General features: G+C 39.5%; 1 protein-coding gene across 1 annotated transcript in view; it reads right to left on the bottom strand.

Annotated features, from left to right (window-relative positions):
* Positions 1-6,177: 6,177 nt before the first annotated feature.
* The window catches only part of CALCR (calcitonin receptor), a 66,257-nt gene continuing 49,863 nt past the window's right edge, over positions 6,178-22,571 (bottom strand). Inside the window, exons 10-12 of the mRNA XM_077163226.1 lie at positions 22,109-22,327; positions 13,567-13,608; positions 6,178-7,239 (exon numbers count right to left, since the gene is read on the bottom strand). Coding sequence (XP_077019341.1) covers positions 7,012-7,239; positions 13,567-13,608; positions 22,109-22,327 — 489 coding nt within the window. The 3' untranslated portion in view covers positions 6,178-7,011. The remainder of the gene's footprint in view (positions 7,240-13,566; positions 13,609-22,108; positions 22,328-22,571) is intronic.

Below are 22,571 nucleotides of genomic sequence, written 5' to 3'. Positions count from 1 at the left end.
TTAATTCATTTCAACTCTTGCATCTAATTTGAATTATTGGTTTGTTCCTTTGATTGGGCCATATCTTTGATTTCTCCTAGGATAACTCATTTTTATTGGTGTCTAGGCATTTAATTTCCTTAATTGGTTTATTCTGGAGATTGTTTTTACTCTTTTACCTAGGATTTTCTTGTGGATGGTTTTGTTCTTTATCTGTGCTTTGACATTCAGTTCAGTTTATTCTAGACATCTAGTATAGGTTTTGTTTAATGGATCAGAATCTTTCTATTCTCATTTTTTTGTTTGTTTCTTGTCTTGCTTATATGGAGCCTTTTTTTTTTGTTTTAGGAGGGCCTACTCATATTATAGACCCTAGTCAGGTGTTCCCAGACTGGGTTGGCCTCCTCTCAGGAGGAAAGAGTTACCTGCATCAATTTTCCCTGAAGGTGAGACACAGCAGGTTGAGACTTTTCTATGAAGTCTCTAGACACTGTGTTTTCCCTATCCTGCCCAGTATATAGTGCTTGTTTACCTGTGGTTTCCCACCAGCATAAGGTGATGTGGTGCCTTTAACTTCAGCAGACTCTCCCTGCTGGGGGTGTGGTTAAGACAGAGGAGAGTTTGTAGGCTGGCTTTAATTGCTTCAGTTTTCCAGTCCCTGGGGACCGAATTCCTTGAGGGAGGGATTTCACCTGAACTGGGCTCCATCCCTCTTCTGGGGAAAGCACAGCCTCCAGGGAATAAACTCCTTTTACCTGACCAACCACTTTGTCTTTCAGACAAGCTTTATTCTGCCCTCACCTCCGCAGTTGGAGCCTGAGAAGCCTTATAGTTCTATCTAATGAGCTGTTAAGTAGTAGAAACAAAGCCAAAAAATTCTTTTCTGAGAAGGACCCCCAATTAACTCAGGATTATTAATCAAGAGCGTAAGTTGGTTCATTGCTTTATAATCTTCAGGCTCTGTGTGCCCCCCCTTTTTTAGGGTGCAGCCCTTTTCAAGTGTTTTGTGCTGTCTGATCCAAAAAGCCTCTGTGTGTGTGTGCGTGTGTGTGTGTGTGTGTGTCTTCCATCAACCCTGCCCCATCTCTGCCAGGACAAAAACTAGTACATTTAACTCTTATTCCAGGTTTATCTAAACTGGGGATCTATTTTCAGGAGTCAGAATTTGTTAATTAATTCTGCAATTGGAGTTTGGTTGAGCTAAGCCCCTGCTTTTATAAAGTCTCTTTCCTTTCCATTCAGGGAACCAGACTGCCATGCCCATGGTGCGGGGTGTGGGTGGGGGAGGGGGCACTGGCCTCCATGGCTTGGGGGACTTACAGTTCTGTGTGGGGTCTCAGTCAGTCCAGCTCATCCAGACTGGTGTATACTATGTGTCCAGTCACTGCTGTGGCCCCAATAGTTGTTCTGTACTGTTCCTGACTATTTACTAGCTGCTCTGGAGGACGAGCTAAATTCTGCACCTCACTAAGCTGCCATCTTGCCCCTATCAGCCTGCTTACTTTTATTCAGCTCTCCAGTAGGCCTCAAATTGGCCTCTTGTTACCACTGAAAGGCATGGAAAGTTTCCTAAAATGTGTTTTGTCTTCCAAATATCCTCACAAAGACCATATTCCAAGTGGAAGTGGTGGAGGCCAGGACTGTATGTGAAAAACCCTCTGGCTAAAGAAAGAAATCATCACTCCTTCTGACTACAGAAAAATGAATTTCATTGAAAGATCCCTCATATTTGATGGAATCTGTGGATCACCAATTGTGCTAGTTTGAAAAGATTATATACCCTAGAAAAGCCATGTTGAAATCCTGATCCATTTTGTGGAGGCAGCTGTTATTTTTAATCCCCATTGAGCACTGTAGGTTGGGAACTTAATTAGATTATCTCCGTGGAGATGTGACACAGCCAAATGTGGGTATTAAACATTGATTAGAGAAAGATAGGACTCTACCCATTCCAGGTGGGTCTCAAATAGTTTGCTGGAATCCTTTAAAAGAGGGAACACTTTGGAGAAAGCTTCAGAGCCACGAGAACCACGAGAGCCCAAGCAATGAGCGATGTTTGGGGATGAAGAAGGAAAACGCCCCTGGGAGAACTTCATGAAACAAGAAGCCTGGAGAGAAAGCTAGCAGACATTGCCATATTTGCCATGCGCCTTTCCAGTTGAGAGAGAAACCCTGAATTTCATTGGTCTTTCTTGAGTGAACTTTTGTTGGTGCCCTAATTTGGACATTTTTTACTGACTTTCTTTAATTTAGACATTTTCACGGCCTTAGAACTGTAAACTTCCAACTTAATACGCATTTCCCCTTTTAAGAGCTCTTCTGTTTCTGGTATATCACATTCCAGCAGCTAGCTAACTAGGACACCAATCAAGTTAATTCTGGACCAAAAAGATATATGTATGAACCATGACTTTCCTTCTCAATCAGCAGGAGATAATAACTGATATCCTTTAGAATTAAGAGGGAAATGGTCATGCTTTACATGGCAGGATAGTTTGTAGGGTCAACCAACACAGTGATTTAAAAATCATAAGAATTGGGCACAGGTGATTCAAATCCTAACCCAGCCACCTGCTAACTATGTGATAGTGGTCAAGTGATTCAACTTCTCTTCCACTTAGATTTCTTATCACTAAACTAGGGATAAAGAAAGATTTAGATGTTATATTGAGTAGGTGAGCTGATATCTACAGGCCTGTACAGATTGAGAATAGTGTTTCAATTATTGGTGTTTTTCTTCTTCTGAAATCATTCTTGTTTAAGGGACAGTGTCCACAACTTTAGGTCCTGCAATATTCTCCTCATGATGACGATGCACAAAAACATGGTGCAATGGGGAGGGCTCAACATTCAACAAAATGCTTGCTGCTCTGAGACTAATCACCCACTCTGCTGTGCAAAAATTTCAGGACTTTGCAACTGGGTATACTCTTAAATACAAAGCTTCTGCATGGAACAACAGTGTGCTAGTTTTGCTCAACCAGTCTGGCAGAGTTGGAAGGAATCAGATTTCCTGTTTAATTCTGAAAGTTGTTTTTTTTCATTAGAGACATCTCAACTGGTTTTTATGAATTTCTTTTCAACATTTCACTAGCAATACTCTCAGATTTTATTTGGAAGCAGTTTCTCCAAATTAAAATAAGCTAATGGGTCTCTTAGGCAAGGGAGACTGCGGTGATGTGCAGTGGCATTGCTGGTCAATAGGCAATGAAGGAAGGCACAGTTTTAGTCTCAATGAAAGGGCTTCTAGGAAAGTTAGACAGAAGACGTTAGATTTTTATTCATTTATATAGAAAATGAATATTGATCAGTGACCCAAGAGACTGGCTCACCAATGGCTAAGATCATGGAAAGTCTGTAATCTTTCAAAATTAGTTGTTAATCCATATGGAGGGAGATATGATAAAAGAAAATGTTCTTGACCTATGTTGGTACACTTTCAATGACTGTATTTTCTCTACTTCAGTAATTTATGTTATTCAGAGATATTGAACAGATTTTAATCCCATATCTTAAAGAACAAAAATCTTCCAAAATATCTAATTATTAACTTTCAAATATGGTATCTCTACCTTCCTTTGCCTTCACATATATAGATTTTACCACTCTCTTTTAAGTTCCCAGTTATTGCTTCCTCTGTTCTCCCTTGTATCCCACTCCACAGTTATTTATTTATTAGTTCTGTAAAATCAGTCTTGCATCAGCTTAAGTAAGGACTAAGTAGTTCACCTGAACTCATTTTTATTTAGTTATTTAGTTGCCCTGATTGGCTTTCCAAAAGGCTTCTAATCTCCCCTTTTCATGAATAATCTTAGCTTAAACTCTGTAGTGTTAACTTGTTTGATGAACAGTTGAATAGTAATCTAGAGAATGGAAGAACCACTACTTTAGAGCTCGTTGTTGAGAAATGAGTCTTAGCTAAGACGTTGTCCAGGGATCTTGTCCTGAGAATGGTGTTTTATAACTTGACCTCTCCTGCCTAGTGAAAATGAGGAGGAAGATGACACTCAGCTACCACCTCCAGGCATCTGTGTTACTTTCTTTGTCACCTCAGAAATATCAGGGCTATGATTTTAAGGTAACGGTTCATTCAGCAGGTTTTGATTTTGTCATTACTGATATAGGAAAGAAGCAGTTACCACGGAAAAGAAATGTCACCAAGGTAATTACTGTCAAGAAATATTTGTTGTTTGGCTGAATGAATGAAAGGTGTGAGAAATATCTGTGCAACAAATGAGTGAATGAATGAGAAGGATGGAGCCGCATGCTGGTAGTACCTCCTTCCTATCTTTTCTATCATCTTTCCCTTCTTCAGGGATTATGGCATCCACGAGAGATCAATAGGCCTATTTAGGTCACTTTGTATTCAGGACTAAAGCAGTTGGGCATCTGGCCATCTGAGTTCAAGTTACCCTACTGAAGAATCTGATTTTTATGGTATAATGGGAAATTTCTCTTGTTCTTCAAGATCACAAGGGCAATGATATGTATTTTTTACTGCCCTTCAGTATACAGAAGGAAAGATGTGGCCTTTATCTATCCTTTCTGCAAAAGTCCTCCAGATCTCATGAACCCAAAAATTTTGAATGCTATCACATAATGTGAAGAATCTACAAGTTGCTCCTGTTCCCCTTTATTAGCTCACCACAGTTCTCATTCAATCATCATTTTTTTCCATTTCATGCTTTCCAGCTCTGAGCATCTTTCCAATAGTGGCCCTGTGCATTCTGCGATATTTAATAAGTTGTCTTTTAGCCAGCCTTAGTCTAACTCCCAAACTGTATTAAAACCCAGTGATTACAACACTTCTAATGATTTGATGTAATGTGAAAATGTTGGACAGTTCATGTCTGTCTCAGAATGAAGGGACAAAAAAGAACAATAAAACCATACAATATTTTGTTGCCCTAGATTTCTCTGTTGTATTTCCCAAACTCATGCTATATCGAGCCTGAGAACTGTGACACTGAGTTTATAGTCAAATTGAAGACTAAGGAGTAATAAAGAAAATAGCCTTGATGATTTTACAGTCTCTAACCTATTATTTGGATTGTCTTATCGTCCCCCCACAGTACAAACTAGATGGGATGTCAGCAGTCTGCAGGCTGAAATGAAAAACAGAGCATGGAATGAACAGGAGACAAGATGAATGAATGAAAAGGTGAACATATATTTCTTTAGAAAAATATGCAATTATACATCTTTTTGCTTTTAACATATTCTGTATTAAATTTATACATATACATAGCATGAGCATTTCACATAATTTTGGCTGCATGTACAATTCTACAATAAGCTATTTTGTTTTCTTGAGCTCCTACTATAATGCACAATAAACATCTACAAATTTCAGCAATATATTATAACATTTGTATGAGAGCTGCCTGGAATACTCTGTTTTCCATGTTTGTAAACAAAAATAGGAACCACACTACATAAACACTGTGATTGGAAAAATATCTTCTTTTCAACTCCCTTATATTCAGTAAAGCATACATAAACTTTTATAGTATCCAAAATGCATTTTCATTGGAGGAATCTAATTTTCTTTGGGTGCACTAAATATGTAACCAAAACAAATCAACTTATTGTCTCTCCATAGCTAACTCATTTGTGAAAGGCAGTGGCATAAGATGACATGGATGAGAATTGAAATTTGGAGGGTTTCTCATTTAGCATACAAATTAAATAATGGTAACTCTGATTACTGTTGCAAATTAACAGATAAATTTCAGTGCCAGTAGTGATACTGGTTTATTTAGGGATTTTTCAAAGATCTTATTCTGAAGAGAGACATCGGAATATAATATTGGGTTTTAATGAGAAACTTTTATTTTAACATGAACTCGTATGTGGTCATGGTTACATTTTTTCTCCTGTTTTTCTAATAGCAGCAACCAAGAGGTAAACTACAAACTCATTTCTGACTAGCCCTACTGAATCTTCCTGGAAAAGACTGAGCTTTTGTTAAGCTTTGAAGCTCGGTGGAAAGCAATTTATAGACTTATATGGAGTCTTTTAATTACCAGTCTTAAACAAATTTATCTTTTACAGCTAGATAGCACCCAAGGGCAAGAGGTAATTTGCTTTATAAACCTTGGAGTAATTGCTTTATAAATCCTGGAGCTTAGGAAAGCGGAAAACTGTCTTTAAAGAGGGTATTCTCTTCCATTAGGAATTGTATTTTTGGTAGTTTGGTGAAAAATTTAGTGATGGATTCTTTGTGACCTCCTGGTTTATAAATGTCAGTGCTGAAAGCATATTGAACATTAGGGTCAATTCCTTACAGCATTTAGGGCTTGCCCAGTAGGCAGGATTTGCCCCAAACCAAGCTGACTGTACAATATCAATAAACCAATTAGCAAATTGGTCCATGCAGAGTTTCAAGCAAATGGACTTGAAATTTCTTTTTCATTCCAAGCATTATCTCTGCCTGCCAAATGCAGGTCTTTTCCCCCACATCCTTAGTCATCTTTCTTCTAGAAAGTCAGTTTGCCTTGCAGAGGTATGTTATAATTGGTGCAGCCAGGATTGTGTGGATGGTAAAATATTGGGAATAACAGCAGAAGTGATGGAAATAAAAACAATTTCAAAGTCAGATCCACAGCCAAATACAGAAATATCCTAATTCAAAGTCTAGAGTTAAAAAGAAGAATATTGACAATTATTTTAACTTTGCAAAGGTATAAATGGCTCAAGATTAATAAGCAGCACCCTGTATCTGAACTATGTCAATTTAATTGTTTTTTTCTTGGATACTCTGCTTATATTCCTATGACACCCACAGTTCAGTCCTGGATGAATAATGGAGTTCACAAGTGTTGCAGTGGGAGACTCCATTCCTAGACTGTCTCCCAAAGCAATAGTACCAAATATAACTTTCCTCAGATTCACTATGGACAAATTCACTTAATTATTCTTCACGAATGATATGTTCTGCTCCTGGGAAGATGGGGGTCACTTTAAATGTATGGTCTATCTTTCTCCCAGGAAGTGGAGGCTCAGTGATCACAATGCGGTTTTGCTTCACATTCAAGCAGATGACTCTGGTTCTATGATTTTCAAAGCGATGACTTCAGCTCCCTCTTCACCCTTATTGTTGGCCGCTTCATTTCTGGGATCCTGATGGCAGATGTAAACAGCAGGATCGTTGGCGGACATCATGATATTAGAGGTGGACCGGGCAGAGCGGCGGCTTCTCCAGCGCTGGTTCCACTGGGTTTTAAACTGCGCCCATTGGCGCTTCACGGTGGTTTGAACCTGGAAGAGAAAAGTGGGCCTTGTTTTCACAGGATTGTCAGAAATGACCCAAGCAAAGTTTATGAGCACTACATAGGAAAACCACATAATGATAACTGAAAACAATACTGTAGCCAATAAATTTGCTGGTCTAGCTTTGGTATTTACAGCAGTGAATTTGGATTAGTAGCAGTAATTCATCCTCCTTTTGTCTTCGAACTTCTTGCTTTGTTTGATAGCTGAACAAAACTAAAATAACTGATTATTGTTACAATCTCTATTCTGTCTCTTAGAATCTCTATTTCTAAGAGCTTCTGTCACTCAGTACATAAGGCAAGCATACATGGAAAATATTTGCATCAATGCATAATACATCTTTAGTTTGTTCTACTGCCAAACTTGAATATAACAGCTAAACACTGTGGTGCACGTAAAGAGAATCTGGGAGTAAGATAACATGAGATAAGCCATATAACATGTTAATCATCAAGAGCCCTTTTATTAATCTCTATTTGTATGAATCTGAAACCAGATAAAAACCTATTAATGTTATAAAACCATGAGTATAATATTATAAGGCTGAATGTTTCTGAGGAAAACATATTATTTCTGTATATAGGGGAATAACAATCTCTCCAGATTATTATTTGTTATACAATTTTAAAGATTTTACTCAGGTCACAGCAGAGCAACCAAAGAATGCATTGAAAAGCAGTTGGAGATAGTCTGAGATGCAGCTTGAGAGGTTCATTGTCACACAGCAGAGCAATTGTGAGGTTCAAGATGACAATTGGCAATCAGGATAATTTGTTAATCTGAAAATTTTGAATGCCAGTCTTTCCAAATTATTGAGGCAACAACCTTTTTTTTTTTTTTTGTATATGGGGGTGGGGTGGGGTGGAGTGGGGAGGGTTCTTTTCGTTCTTTTTCCATGTGATTATCCCGTTATTGCAGCACCACTTATTGATTTTTTGGGGGGCGGGAAGAGCATGGGCTGGGAATCGAACCTGCATCTTCCACCTGGCAGGCGATCATTCTACCACTGAACTACCCTAACAAACTCTTTAATTTTATTTTTCTGGGGAGGTGATGAGTGCTTGAGTACAAAACATCTTATATCTATTTTTATTATAAAAAAGATAAAGGACGAAAACTTAAAGTGCTACGGAGTGACGTGTGCCATGCAGCTGAACTTCACACTGATAAAAGTCATGATAAGGAATAAAGGAAGCATGAAAAGCTTTAACTAGTAAAGACCAAGCACTTACCACATACCATGCACTATTCCAAGCACTTGGTTTTTACTAACATTTAATCCTCATCATAGCCCTGTGAGAAGCGTACTGCTGTTATCTTCACTTTACACATCAGGGGAGTCAGCTGGTATAGCGGGTCCAGACTGGTGGAATGTGGCAGCACAATCCCAAACCGGGCCCATGCCTGCCGACATAGCACTAGGCCACAGCACACACTGTAGGGAGCAGACCTTAAAGTTTAGATGCTAATTCATATTCTAAGACTTGGGTAGCTCAGGGAAATTTCCAAGGTAGTTCTGCTTGTTTCCAGCTAAGCCATCCGTAACAAACGCCACAACAAAATAATCACAGCTACCGTGATCGCAGCTGCTGTTTCTTTATGCCGCACCCTTGGCGTACATTATCCCATTTAATTCTCATGACAACCCTAAAACACAGTGAGATAAGGAGATTGAGGCCCAAAGAATACTTTGCCCGAGGTAGGAGCTTGACAGAGCCCCGTGGAACAGTTCGGGGGTGGGGTGGGGTGGGGGGGAACCTCTCCAACAGGAAGGCGGAGTCGGCAGGTGGCACTGGGGCGCGCGTACCCCCCTCCACCTGTGGCTTTCCTTGAGCCTGCGTGGGGCAGGGGAGAACGGGTTGTGAGCGCTCATAGGGAGGTTTAAAGGATTACGCAGTGGGAGGAGACCCATGGTGGCTGAGACCCGTGTTCTTCTGTTTGTTCCTAGCAGAGTCCTGACTGTCTCTCAAGGTATCAGATCTGCGACAACCAGACTTGTCAGGACCGCTACTGGTTAGAGACGGACCCCTCTCTTAAAAGTGGTACAAATATCTTCCCCCTGGAACGGCCGGTAACTGACCTCCCTGCAGTTTCCATTTCCATGAAAGCTGCGTCTGGGTAGAGGAGGGGGTGGGCGCTGGGAGTGGGGGAAGGGGTGCTGGGTGGGTCCTGGGAACAGCAAACCACAGTGCTGAGCTCCTCTAGGGGCAGAGAGGAACCTGCCTTCCTAACTCTCCAGCCTCTCAACATGTGCTGCTGAGGAAGCTGATAAGGACATGGTCAAAAGAGTCCATTTGTCTTTTTTTTGTCTCATCCAGGAGAAAAAACGTGGAGATGATAATAATAATAACTGATAAAGTTCTTAGTCCAAGGTCTGGAATACTAAGAGGCCAATGAAAGTTGTTATAGAGATATAAATAATTATAGCAACATAATATATTATAGGTAAAGATATAAATACTATAGAGATATAAATAATTATTACATAATTTTAAAAACGTATTATTACAGATGGTTCATAGCCTCCCCTAATTATAATCCCTTTGTCTGGAGATGACAATCTGTTTCAGTTTGTAATCCACATATATAAAGACAGGCTGCTAGCAGAATGTACAAGACAGTTTGATAATTAAAATTTAATAAGGGCAATTATCTCTTACAATATCACAGGTTGAACTAATGTTACAAGAATAATGGTGTTGAATTTGTTTGTAAAAATGCAGGGAGATTTTTGTTTTCTGCCAGAAGACATCAAAAATGTTGGGAGTTCCCAAAGGGATAAATATAACATATGAAGTTTTGAATTATTGAAATTCATCAGTCATCATGAAAGCAATGAACACAAATGACATTACATTTTTCTCCTGATTATATCGATTTATTTACTGATAACTTTAAAAAAAAGAGACTTGGTCTTATGGTTTGAAGACCCAAGTATTACATTTTTTTCTATATTAACCAGGTGGGTAACCAGGTGTTATCAGGCCTCTGTTTTCACATTTGTAAAAAAGAAAATCAGGTTGGAATCTTCGTGATTGGACTTGAAAGGTTTTATTTTTTGAATTTCTCCTTCTGCTAAGTTCATCATAAGCACCTGGAGTTAGGTACTGCTGGATGGAAGGTGAATTTTATCCCAGGAGATTTGTTCCAGTGAATGAGAAAAAATCTCCACCTGCTTTCTGCGACCACAGCCCAACAGATCTGATGCAACCTGATTTTAAAATTGAAAGTCATGATGTTTTGAAATATTTTAAATTCATTTGGCAGCTAAAACAATTGCATGCTTTAAATGTCTTTACATGACTTCTTAGAAGATAGCTTCTACTAAGAATAGAATAAAATAAAAAGAATAGAACAGAACACACTTCTATCTAACCCTATTCATTAATGCTGAGGAACATGTCTGAAGATTACCAATGTAGTTGTTGCTGACATTTTTCCCAACTCTTTTAAAGGACATATTTGCAATGTCTCCCTTCATCACTGTTTTTTTTTTTTTAGTTTTTTGCTTTTTTTACAGATTTATATGTTCTAAAATTTGAGGTAATTTGGTACCTGCTGATTCTAGAATCAGGGCTTTCTCATTCCCTTTCATTACCTATTTTCCTATGTTTGGGGAATATTTCCTGTCCTAAAAAATGACAAGGAATTATTATTTGTAATACAGTTAATATTTTTGAAAATATTCAGCCTTTGTATCTCCTAATTCTCTTACATAATATTGCTCTGCATCTTTCTCACTTAAGTCAAGGTCAATCGCTGCTTGAGAAGCGAGTTAGATTCTGCCCAGATTAGTGGGTTCCTGACGTGTGGTCCTGGGTCAGCAGGATCAGTGTCACCAGGGACTTGTTAGAAATGCAAATTCTCAAGACTTCCAGGTGATTCTGGCAGATACTCGGGTTTGAGAACCACTGATCTAGAACAAAGAAGTCACTGCTTAGCTCTAGAAAGCCAGGCTTCTATCGATGTGAGAAAGCATTTCTAAATTAGAAAAGTATGGTGGCTTGCAGGCTTGAAAATAGAATTTTACCAAAAGCTCTAGTGTAAAGAAGATGCAGGATAAGACATAGGGAGTCCCTTTCAGACGGGAAGGGGGAGTAGGAGTGCGGATCCCTTCTGGTCCTTAGAGGAAGAGGAACAGAGATAAACAGAACACAGATGGCTGTGCATTTCCCTTATCATGGTGGAAATTCCTGGGGAAAAGGGTAGAAAAAGAAAGCAAGGAATTATAGGAACACCCCATTATAGCATATCTTTCTCTGTGAGTCTCAGAGCACAGTCCAGAAAATTGAAATTAAATTGTAGAGCTTTTTTGACCTAACTGCCCAGTGTGGCGCCTAAGCAGTGGGTGACAGTGGCTGTGACAGGTACTGCAGACAGCTTTGCAGGTCCGACAAGCTGAGGTGCCGTGTACAGAAAGGAGCTGGATTTCCTGACTCCTCAGGTGGCTTGGAGGAGAGAGTTAGTGAATCAGGGCAGGGCGGAGGCTTGGTCAAGGAGACTACCTAGCAAAGGGAACTTTAGGGTCCTCAGAAGTGATGGCTGCTAGCATACTTGGTAAAAAACTATGTCTTTGAATAGAGTCTTTGAACTGGCTGAATCTTTTCCACAAAGACATTGTCATAAACCAAGAGGAGCTGGAGGAAGAGGCTCTTGACAGCAAGATGAAATAAGTTACAGCAAATAAAATTTTAGTTTTCTCACACTTTGATTTATGGCTATTAAACTGAAACATGTCTGATCATGGAACTTTGATCTAAAAACTATTTTATATATAAGGCATGGGAAATAGCAAGAAACATGTAAAAGGGAGAAAATCCAGTGTGTTGTTAGTACTCTTTCAAAATCTAAGCTACTTCTTGGTGACAAATTGGGCATCTTTGTAGCTGTAATCATTTTCTGGAGTCTCTCAAATACTGAATAATTTACTGACATATTTGGATAATCTCTTACACATACCTGTAAGAGTTGTAGGACATTCTGGGTACATAGGCATGTTCTCATGATCATCTCCTGGTACCTACTACTTTAATTCTTCCCCATATTTCTTCCCTGCTTTTAGTTTACCCATTGACCCTCTATCTGATCCTTTCCATAGTAGGAATAACTGATAACATACTGATAATCAAAAGTAAAACACCCATCTCCTCATTATCACAGCTCCCTAGTTCTCTGGTAAAACTTAATATTGAGCCCCAATCACAATAGATCTCAGATGTGGCTGGAAATAACTTCCTGCATGTGTGAGTGCCCTGTCATGTTTAATGTTGTAAGCAAAAGAATTACAGAATGCCAAGCTGAGACCCAGATTCCTAAAATCCATGTAGCTACGGCATTACATTTGACCCAGTACATCATTTCCACATTATTAGAAATGTCATACTTGCAACTTCTTCCAGTAATAAAATCTTAATTAAAATAGAAATGGTTTCTTTACATGAAAAAGCAGAGGTAACATTCTCAAACAGACTAGATCAATTGTTAGGAGCACCACTGGGTTTACTTTTTATGACTGATGCTTGCAATGGCGGTATCATAGTTATTAAATAGTTCAGTATGTTTACAAAACCATGTGTTTTTCTCATGCTGTTTAAAAAGTGCCCTCCTGAACCTTATTGTTTTTTATATTAGCCTGGTTTTGATATTTTTTCAGATAAAAAAGTTTCTTTTGTATGCACCCGAATCAACTCGAAATGTAATGATATACAGTCACAGCAACTGATGTTAAGCATGGGATGATTGGGAAATGATGGTTTAACCACTGAAAATAGAAGACTGTTTTTGATCTCTACCCTAGATCCCTAGAGTTTAGCATCTAGAATTAAAGTATAAGAATAGTCAGCAATATATTTTTGCTGAATTAAGGAACATGTTGAAGGATAGATGAAGGGTGAAGGAAGGTATGGATATAATGTACCAATGGAAAGAGAGAATTGGAGCTATAAAAACCTTGCAATGTTGGGCTTGAAGTTAGGTGACAGGTTGCAGAGAAGCAAAATATTTAGGTACGCAATGGATACTATTTTAATGACAAAGGAAAATTAGAGAATAAACTAAATAATCAATTTGTTTAGGGTTGAAAACATCTCTAATTACTAACAGGAAAATAATTTCTTGCTCTCTTAACAAAATGTGATTTGCATTGGTGATTTGCATTGGTATAGAATTATTCCTAAAAGACATTAATTTAATAATTACCAAATCATGTGGTCCTAAGAAAAGTGAAATAACAAGGCTCCAGGGAGAAATCGTAGATATAATGTAGCAAAAGTAAAAGAACTGGTGATAGTATTATGTGAAATATAGGCTTACCTCATTGTTGCAGAAACAGTAGATAGTCGCAACGAAGAATCCCTAAAAATAAGAAGAGGAAAAATAAGAGTTGAAATTATTTGTGTGTGCTTTGCATTATTTAGTGATCAATAGAAATCGACATTCTGGGAAGGAACGTCTCACCACTGGGATAGTAAGTCAAGGCCGGATGAAGAAGCATGAAGGCAAGAAAAAGAATCACCTGCTCGTTCAGTGCTGCCCTGCAATAATACTCAGTAAGGCATGTATTTTTGTTGTTAGGAGTCTATCATTTGGCTAAAAGGACAGCTCTAGTAAATCAGGTCAATATATTGTTCTTTGCCCTTTAATATGGAGACATAGCAGAAAAAAGCCGATCATGGATTCAAAGAGGTTTTGTACTGAACAAACTTTAAAAACTGAAATCTTGTGGAATTTAGTTGAGAAATAGTTTTCCAGGTCACAACGCATGGTAGAGGTCCTGAGCTTGTCCAGTGTCCCTGTGGTGGGTACAGTAGGGACCCACAGCAAATTTCATCCTCTGTAAGGAAGTGGACTCTGTGGCTCGGAGGTATCAGTCACTCCTTAGAAGGTTCCATCTGCCCAAGCTTTAATTGTCCAAAGAAATGGCCAGAACCACAGCACAGATAATTAAACAGTCCCTAAGCCTTCTGTTTAGGCGATTGATATTGGTCTCCTTCTCACATATGTGGTAGAAAATGAAACTGATTTGAAATTTATAATGGATACAGTGACTGGCCTAAGAGCCTGTGGCAGAAGCACCATTGCCTTCAGGCTCCCAACTCTCCATTTTGCTCTCAAATACCCAGCATGGTAGCTTCAGTGGGGCTTTGGGTCTGGGGCAGAGTGGATGGAAGCAGGGCAGCCACTTCCCTGTCCTGTGTGGCAGATGCTGGGAGCTCACTGTGTTGTCTTCTACATGAGGCAAGACCTAAAAATGTTTCTGCTTTATGGTCACCAAACTGCTGTGGATTCCTGACATCTCTCTGGTCAATGGGGGGGGGTGACAGAGCAGGAGGCATTGACAGCTCTGTGCAAAGTCATTACCCTTCATGGAACATGTGTCAATGTTATATATGGAAAGAAGGCTGGATGGTGATTGTGTGTGTGAGGCAGTGGTGAACATGCTCCTGTCGACCAGCTGAGCGTTCTGGGAGAAATGGGAAAACAGACACTGACAGTAGAAACAGGGAGGTGCCTTGAAAAACTTGGGTTCCTTCAAAATTTTGGCTGGACCCACTGGATTGGAGCCTATAAGGTACGATGTTGAAGACCGTGGCCTTAGAGTTAGAGCTCCTGATTGCGCCAGTAACCAGAAAATTTTACTTCTTTGTAAAATGGATTTAACGATACTTAACCTTACCCATCAAGAGCTTAATAAATAGATTTCCCTGGAACCACGCTGAGGAGGGTGTATGGATTTGGAACCACAGGACAGATCGTTTCTGCGGCTGTATTAACTGCTCACAGGTCCTGGACGGGGCAGAATTCTCTGGTTTGAGCTTTTTTCAATGGGCAGCAGTGGAGTGTTCCATGGAGAGTTGCACGGTCAGATGATTCAGTGTGCTTCTAACTGCACCAAGTGGCTTTGAATCCCTTCCAGAGCCTTTTGAGGGATCGGATACTGTCGCACTGTCACGAGGAGCATTAGGGCTGGGAAGAAGGCTTCCTTTGGAGTTCCCAGCCCACCCTGAGAGTTTTCTGGAGGGTGGAAACAAGAGGGTTTCTGGACACCCAAGGCACCAGCTAAGGGGACTTCTGGAGAAGATGGCGGCTTAGTAAGACGTGCCGATCTTAGTTCCTCCTCCAGAACAGTTACTAGGGGAGTAGAAACGATACAGAACAGCTCCCAGAGCCACGATAGAGATCAAAAAGACAGTGTACCCCATCCTGGAATGGCTGACTGGCTGAGAGAACCCGCTCCGGTGAGATTGCTGAGGGGTGCGGGTTTCCCCGGGCGGGGCGGCAAGCAGCCGGAGTCCCTCCCTTCCTCCTTCCCAGGCCAGCTGGCAGAATTGGGCAGGCGGTCCCCTCAAGCCACGGCGGCTGGTGCCCCCACGCGCGGCCCCCCGGACCAACTGAGAGAATAGGATCGGAAATCCCCAGGCCGCAGAGAACGGTGACGGGGGGGTGGGGTCCCTTCCAAACATGTGATTCCCCGAACCGGCTGGGAACGGTGCACTCTCCCGGGCCACGGCGGCTGGCGCCCTCCCGCCACGCTTGGCGCCCTGGGCCGACTAGGAAATTCGGACGGGTGCTCTCTCGGGCTGCGGCAGCCGGTGACCCTCCTCGCGTTCGGACCCCCGGGCAGGCTGGCACTCTTCCAAGCCGCTTCGGCTGGCGAACCTCCCCCACGGCGAGAGTTTTCCAAAGTTAAAGGACCCACAGCACCTATTACTGGTGGGACCCACAGATAAACGTGTGCCACGAGCGCCACCTACTGGGCAGGAAAAGAAAAAGAGAACCCAGAGATTTCACAGAAAAATCTTTCAACCTGTTGGGTCCAACACCCAGGAAAATCTGACTAAATGCTCAGACGCCAGCAGAAGATAATGGATCACGCTCAGAAAATTGAAAATATGGCCCAGTCAAAGGAACAAACCAATAGTTCAAATGAGATAGAGGAGCTGAGACAACTAATGCTGAATATACGAACAGAAATGAAAAACCTCTTCAAAAACGAAATCAATAAATTGAGGGAGGACATGAAGAAGACATGGGCTGAACAAAAAGAAGAAATAGAAAAACTGAAAAAAAGAATCACAGAACTTATGGAAGTGAAGGATAAAGTAGAAAAGATGGAAAAAACAATGGATACCTACAATGATAGATTTAAAGAGACAGAAGATAGAATTAGTGATTTGGAGGATGGCACATCTGAATTCCAAAAAGAAACAGAAACTATTGGGAAAATAATGGAAAAATTTGAACAGGGTATCAGGGAACTCAAGGACAATATGAACCGCACAAATATACATGTTGTGGGTGTCCCAGAAGGAGAAGAGAAGGGAAAAGGAGGAGAAAAACTAATGGAAGAAATTATCACTGAAAATTTCCCAACTCTTATGAAAGACCTAAAATTACAGATCCAAGAAGTGCAGCTCACCCCAAAGAGATTAGACCCAAATAGGCGTTCTCCAAGACACTTACTAGTTAGAATGTCAGAGGTCAAAGAGAAAGAGAGGATCTTGAAAGCAGCAAGAGAAAAACAATCCATCACATAAAAGGGAAACCCAATAAGACTACGTGTAGATTTCTCAGCAGAAACCATGGAAGCTAGAAGACAGTGGGATGATATATTTAAATTACTAAAAGAGAAAAACTGCCAACCAAGACTCCTACATCCAGCAAAATTGTCCTTCAAAAATGAGGGAGAAGTTAAAACATTCTCAGACAAAAAGTCACGGAGAGAATTTGTGACCAAGAGACCAGCTCTGCAAGAAATACTAAAGGGAGCACTAGAGTCAGATATGAAAAGACAGAAGAGAGAGGTATGGAGAAGAGTGTAGAAAGAAGGAAAGTCAGCTATGATATATATAATACAAAAGCCAAAATAGTAGAGGAAAATATTATCCAAACGGTAATAACACTAAATGTTAATGGACTGAATTCCCCAATCAAAAGACATAGAATGGCAGAATGGATTAAAAAACAGGATCCTTCTATATGCTGTCTACAGAGAACACATCTTAGACCCAAAGATAAACATAGGTTGAAAGCGAAAGGTTGGGAAAAGATATTTCATGCAAATAACAACCAGAAAAGAGAAGGAGTGGCTATACTAATATCCAACAAGTTAGACTTCAAATGTAAAACAGTTAAAAGAGACAAAGAAGGACACTATATACTAATAAAAGGAACAATTAAACAAGAAGACATAACAATCATAAATATTTATACACCGAACCAGAATGCCCCAAAATACGTGAGGAATACACTGCAAACACTGAAAAGGGAAATAGACACATCTACCATAATAGTTGGAGACTTCAATTCACCACTCTCATCAATGGACAGAACATCTAGACAGAGCATCAATAAAGAAATAGAGATCTGAATATTACTATAAATGAGCTAGACTTAACAGACATTTATAGGACATTACATCCCACAACAGCAGGATACACCTTTTTCTCAAGTGCTCATGGATCATTCTCAAAGATAGACCATATGCTGGGTCACAAAGCAAGTCTTAACAAATTTAAAAAGATTGAAATCATACACAACACTTTCTCGGATCATAAAGGAACGAAGTTGGAAATCAATAGTAGGCGGAGTGCCAGAAAATTCACAAATACGTGGAAGCTCAACAACACACTCTTAAACAACAGGTGGGTCAAAGAAGAAATTGCAATAGAAATTAGTAAATACCTCGAGGTGAATGAAAATGAAAACACAACATATCAAAACTTATGGGACGCAGCAAAGGCAGTGCTAAGAGGGAAATTTATTGCCCTAAATGCCTATATCAGAAAAGAAGAAAAGGCAAAAATGCAGGAATTAACTGTCCACTTGGAAGAACTGGAGAAAGAAAGCAAACTAATCCCAAAGCAAGCAAAAGGAAAGAAATAACAAAGATTAGAGCAGAAATAAATGAAATTGAAAACATGAAAACAATAGAGAAAATCAATAAGACCAGAAGTTGGTTCTATGAGAAAATCAATAAGATTGATGGGCCCTTAGCAAGATTGACAAAAAGAAGAAGAGAGAGGATGCAAATAAATAAGATCAGAAATGGAAGAGGAGACATAACTACTGACCTCACAGAAATAAAGGAGGTAATAACAGGATACTATGGACAACTTTACGCTAATAAATACAACAATTTAGAGGAAATGGACGGGTTCCTGGAAAGACATGAACAACCAACTTTGACTGAAGAAGAAATAGATGACCTCAACAAACCAATCACAAATAAAGAAATTGAATTAGTCATTCAAAAGCTTCCTAAAAAGAAAAGTCCAGGACCAGACGGTTTCACATGTGAATTCTATCAAACATTCCAGAAAGAATTAGTACCAACTCTCCTCAAACTCTTCAAAAAAATCAAAGTGGAGGGAAAACTACCTAATTCATTCCATGAAGCCAACATCACCCTCATACCAAAACCAGGCAAAGATATTACAAAAAAAGAAAACTACAGACCAATCTCTCTAATGAATATAGATGCAAAAATCCTCAACAAAATTCTAGCAAATCGAATCCAACAACACATTAAAAGAATTATACATCATGACCAAGTAGGATTCATCCCAGGTATGCAAGGATGGTTCAACATAAGAAAATCAATTAATGTAATACACCATATCAACAAATCAAAGCAGAAAAAGCACATGATCATCTCAATTGATGCAGAGAAGGCATTTGACAAGATTCAACATCCTTTCCTGTTGAAAACACTTCAAAAGATAGGAATACAAGGGAACTTCCTTAAAATGATAGAGGGAATATATGAAAAACCCACAGCTAATATCATCCTCAATGGGGAAAAATTGAAAACTTTCCCCCTAAGATCAGGAACAAGACAAGGATGTCCACTATCACCAGTATTATTCAACATTGTGTTGGAGGTTCTAGCCAGAGCAATTAGACAAGAAAAAGAAATACAAGGCATCAAAATTGGAAAGGAAGAAGTAAAACTATCACTGTTTGCAGACGATATGATACTATACGTCGAAAACCCGGAAAAATCCACAACAAAACTACTAGAGCTAATAAATGAGTACAGCAAAGTAACAGGTTACAAGATCAACATTCAAAAATCTGTAGCATTTCTATACACTAGTAATGAACAAGCTGAGGGGGAAATCAAGAAACGAATCCCATTTACAATTGCAACTAAAAGAATGAAATACCTAGGAATAAATTTAACTAAAGAGACAAAAAACCTATATAAAGAAAACTACACAAAACTGTTAAAAGAAATCACAGAAGACCTAAATAGATGGAAGGGCATACCGTGTTCATGGATTGGAAGACTAAATATAGTTAAGATGTCAATCCTACCTAAATTGATTTACAGATTCAGTGCAATACCAATCAGAATCCCAACAACTTATTTTTCAGAAATAGAAAAACCAATAAGCAAATTTATCTGGAAGGGCAGGGTGCCCCGAATTGCTAAAAACATCTTGAGGAAAAAAAAACAAAGCTGGAGGTCTCGCGCTGCCTGACTTTAAGGCATATTATGAAGCCACAGTGGTCAAAACAGCATGGTATTGGCATAAAGATAGATATATCGACCAATGTAATCGAATAGAGTGCTCAGATATAGACCCTCTCATTTATGGGCATTTGATCTTTGATAAGGCAGTCAAGCCAACTCACCTGGGACAGAACAGTCTCTTCAATAAATGGTGCCTAGAGAACTGGATATCCATATGCAAAAGAATGAAAGAAGACCCATATCTCACACCCTATACAAAAGTTAACTCAAAATGGATCAAAGATCTAAACATTAGATCTAAGACCATAAAACAGTTAGAGGAAAATGTAGGGAGATATCTTATGAAACTTACAATTGGAGGCGGTTTTATGGACCTTAAACCTAAAGCAAGAGCACTGAAGAACGAAATAAATAAATGGGAGCTCCTCAAAATTAAACACTTTTGTGCATCAAAGAACTTCATCAAGAAAGTAGAAAGACAGCCTACACAATGGGGGACACTATTTGGAAATGACATATCAGATAAAGGTCTAATATCCAGAATTTATAAAGAGATTGTTCAACTCAACAACAAAAAGACAGCCAACCCAATTACAAAATGGGAAAAAGACTTGAACAGACACCTACCAGAAGAGGAAATACAAATGGCCAAAAGGCACATGAAGAGATGCTCAATGTCCCTGGCCATTAAAGAAATGCAAATCAAAACCACAATGAGATATCATCTCACACCCACCAGAATGGCCATTATCAACAAAACAGAAAATGACAAGTGCTGGAGAGGATGCGGAGAAAGAGGCACACTTATCCACTGTTGGTGGGAATGTCAAATGGTGCAACCACTGTGGAAGGCAGTTTGGCGGTTCCTCAAACAGCTGAATATAGAATTGCCATATGACCCAGCAATACCATTGCTGGGTATCTACTCAAAGGACTTAAGGGCAAAGACACAATGGACATTTGCACACCAATGTTTATAGCAGCGTTATTTACAATTGCAAAGAGATGGAAACAGCCAAAATGTCCATCAACAGACGAGTGGCTAAACAAACTGTGGTATATACATACGATGGAATATTATGCAGCTTTAAGGCAGGATAAACTTATGAAGCATGTAATAACATGGATGGACCTAGAGAACATTATGCTGAGTGAGTCTAGCCAAAAACTAAAAGACAAATACTGTATGGTCCCACTGATGTGAACCGACATTCGAGAATAAACTTGGAATATGTCATTGGTAACAGAGTCCAGCAGGAGTTAGAAACAGGGTAAGATAATGGGTAATTGGAGCTGAAGGGATACAGACTGTGCAACAGGACTAGATACAAAAACTCAAAAATGGACAGCACAATAATACCTAATTGTAAAGTAATCATGTTAAAACACTGAATGAAGCTGCACCTGAGCTATAGGTTTTTTGTTTGTTTGTTTGTTTGTTTTTACTATTATTATTACTTTTATTTTTTTCTCTATAATAACATTCTATATCTTTTTCTCTTGTGTTGCTAGTTCTTCTAAACCGATGCAAATGTACTAAGAAACGATGATCATGCATCTATGTGATGATGTTAAGAATTACTGATTGTATATATAGAATGGTATGATTTCTAAATGTTGGGTTAATTTCTTTTTTTCCGTTAATTAATAAAAAAAAAGAGCTTAATAAATAGCCATACTTAACTTTATTTTTTATTAGACAATATGAGAATCTCAGTCATATCTGTTTTTTGGGGTCTTTGTTAACACTACAGGAATGGCTAACCTGGTAGGGATCATAAAGTCCTGAGCTCTCTGATCAGGCCAAGGCAGCAAAATAAAGTCATTAGAAACTGGGGCCCAGTTTAACAGGGCTAGAGCTTCCAATCTGTGGTCTAAGAGGAGATATTTCATACTATGGCACAAATGTCTGCTTCTCTGTCTTGCATTTTCATAGCATTAGGAACTGTATATATATATATAGTAATCCAGGTTAGGAAACTGATCGTTGGCAGTCATTATGTTGGCCTCCAAAATTCCCCCTAATAAAGCAAAAACAAATGTGGCACTCAAAATACTGGGGAGAAGTAAAAAGATCTAGGGGTTTGTGGGATTAAAAGTTCTATCCTTAGCACCATGTGGTGGGTCAGTCCCTGGATAAATATTTGTCCTAATAAAGATGTACTCTCAAAGTTCATACACCCTCCATTTTCCTTCTCTGCTTTACGATTCAAAGAAAGGGAAAGCATTCAGTAAGGAAGAGAGGTGCCCTACCACTTCTGGGTCAACGTACATTTGAAAGGTCCTTCTAACCACAGAACGAGACCCAGGAAGTTGTTCCCCCTGCATCAAGTAGTTGAACGAGATGTTGCATGAATTCCCCATGAGCTTCCTTACCTGGAAATGAATCAGGGAATGCATAAGGTAATCATACATTTTCCCGAGCATCTTGTTGGAGGGTCTCCAGGGAAAGACGACAAACTGGATTCCCAGCAGCGGCACCAGGATCAGCGTGGCCCTCACGGCCTTCAGATACATGTGTGACTCCGGGTGGTGGTTCTCTCGCATCTTGGTCACCAGCACACGGACAATGTTGAGCAAAAAGAAGAAATTGACCTGCCAAAATACGACGTTATGAGCAAATTGTCTGGGTAAGTATCACTTAACCCTGACTATCCTCAGTTCTTATATCCAGTGTGGGGAACAGATGTCACCCACACAGGACGTGAGAGACTGCCTGAGAGGAACTACAAATCTATTAGCATTCCTGGAACGCCAAGTATCCGTATTAGCAAAGACCCTTCACAGACCTGTATTAACATATCTTTTTTTTTCTTAGTAAATGAGAAAATATTTTTTT

Source organism: Tamandua tetradactyla, chromosome 1 (genome assembly GCF_023851605.1).
Source record: "Tamandua tetradactyla isolate mTamTet1 chromosome 1, mTamTet1.pri, whole genome shotgun sequence".
Taxonomy (NCBI): Eukaryota; Metazoa; Chordata; class Mammalia; order Pilosa; family Myrmecophagidae; genus Tamandua; species Tamandua tetradactyla.
This window is presented reverse-complemented; position numbering and strand designations above follow the sequence as displayed.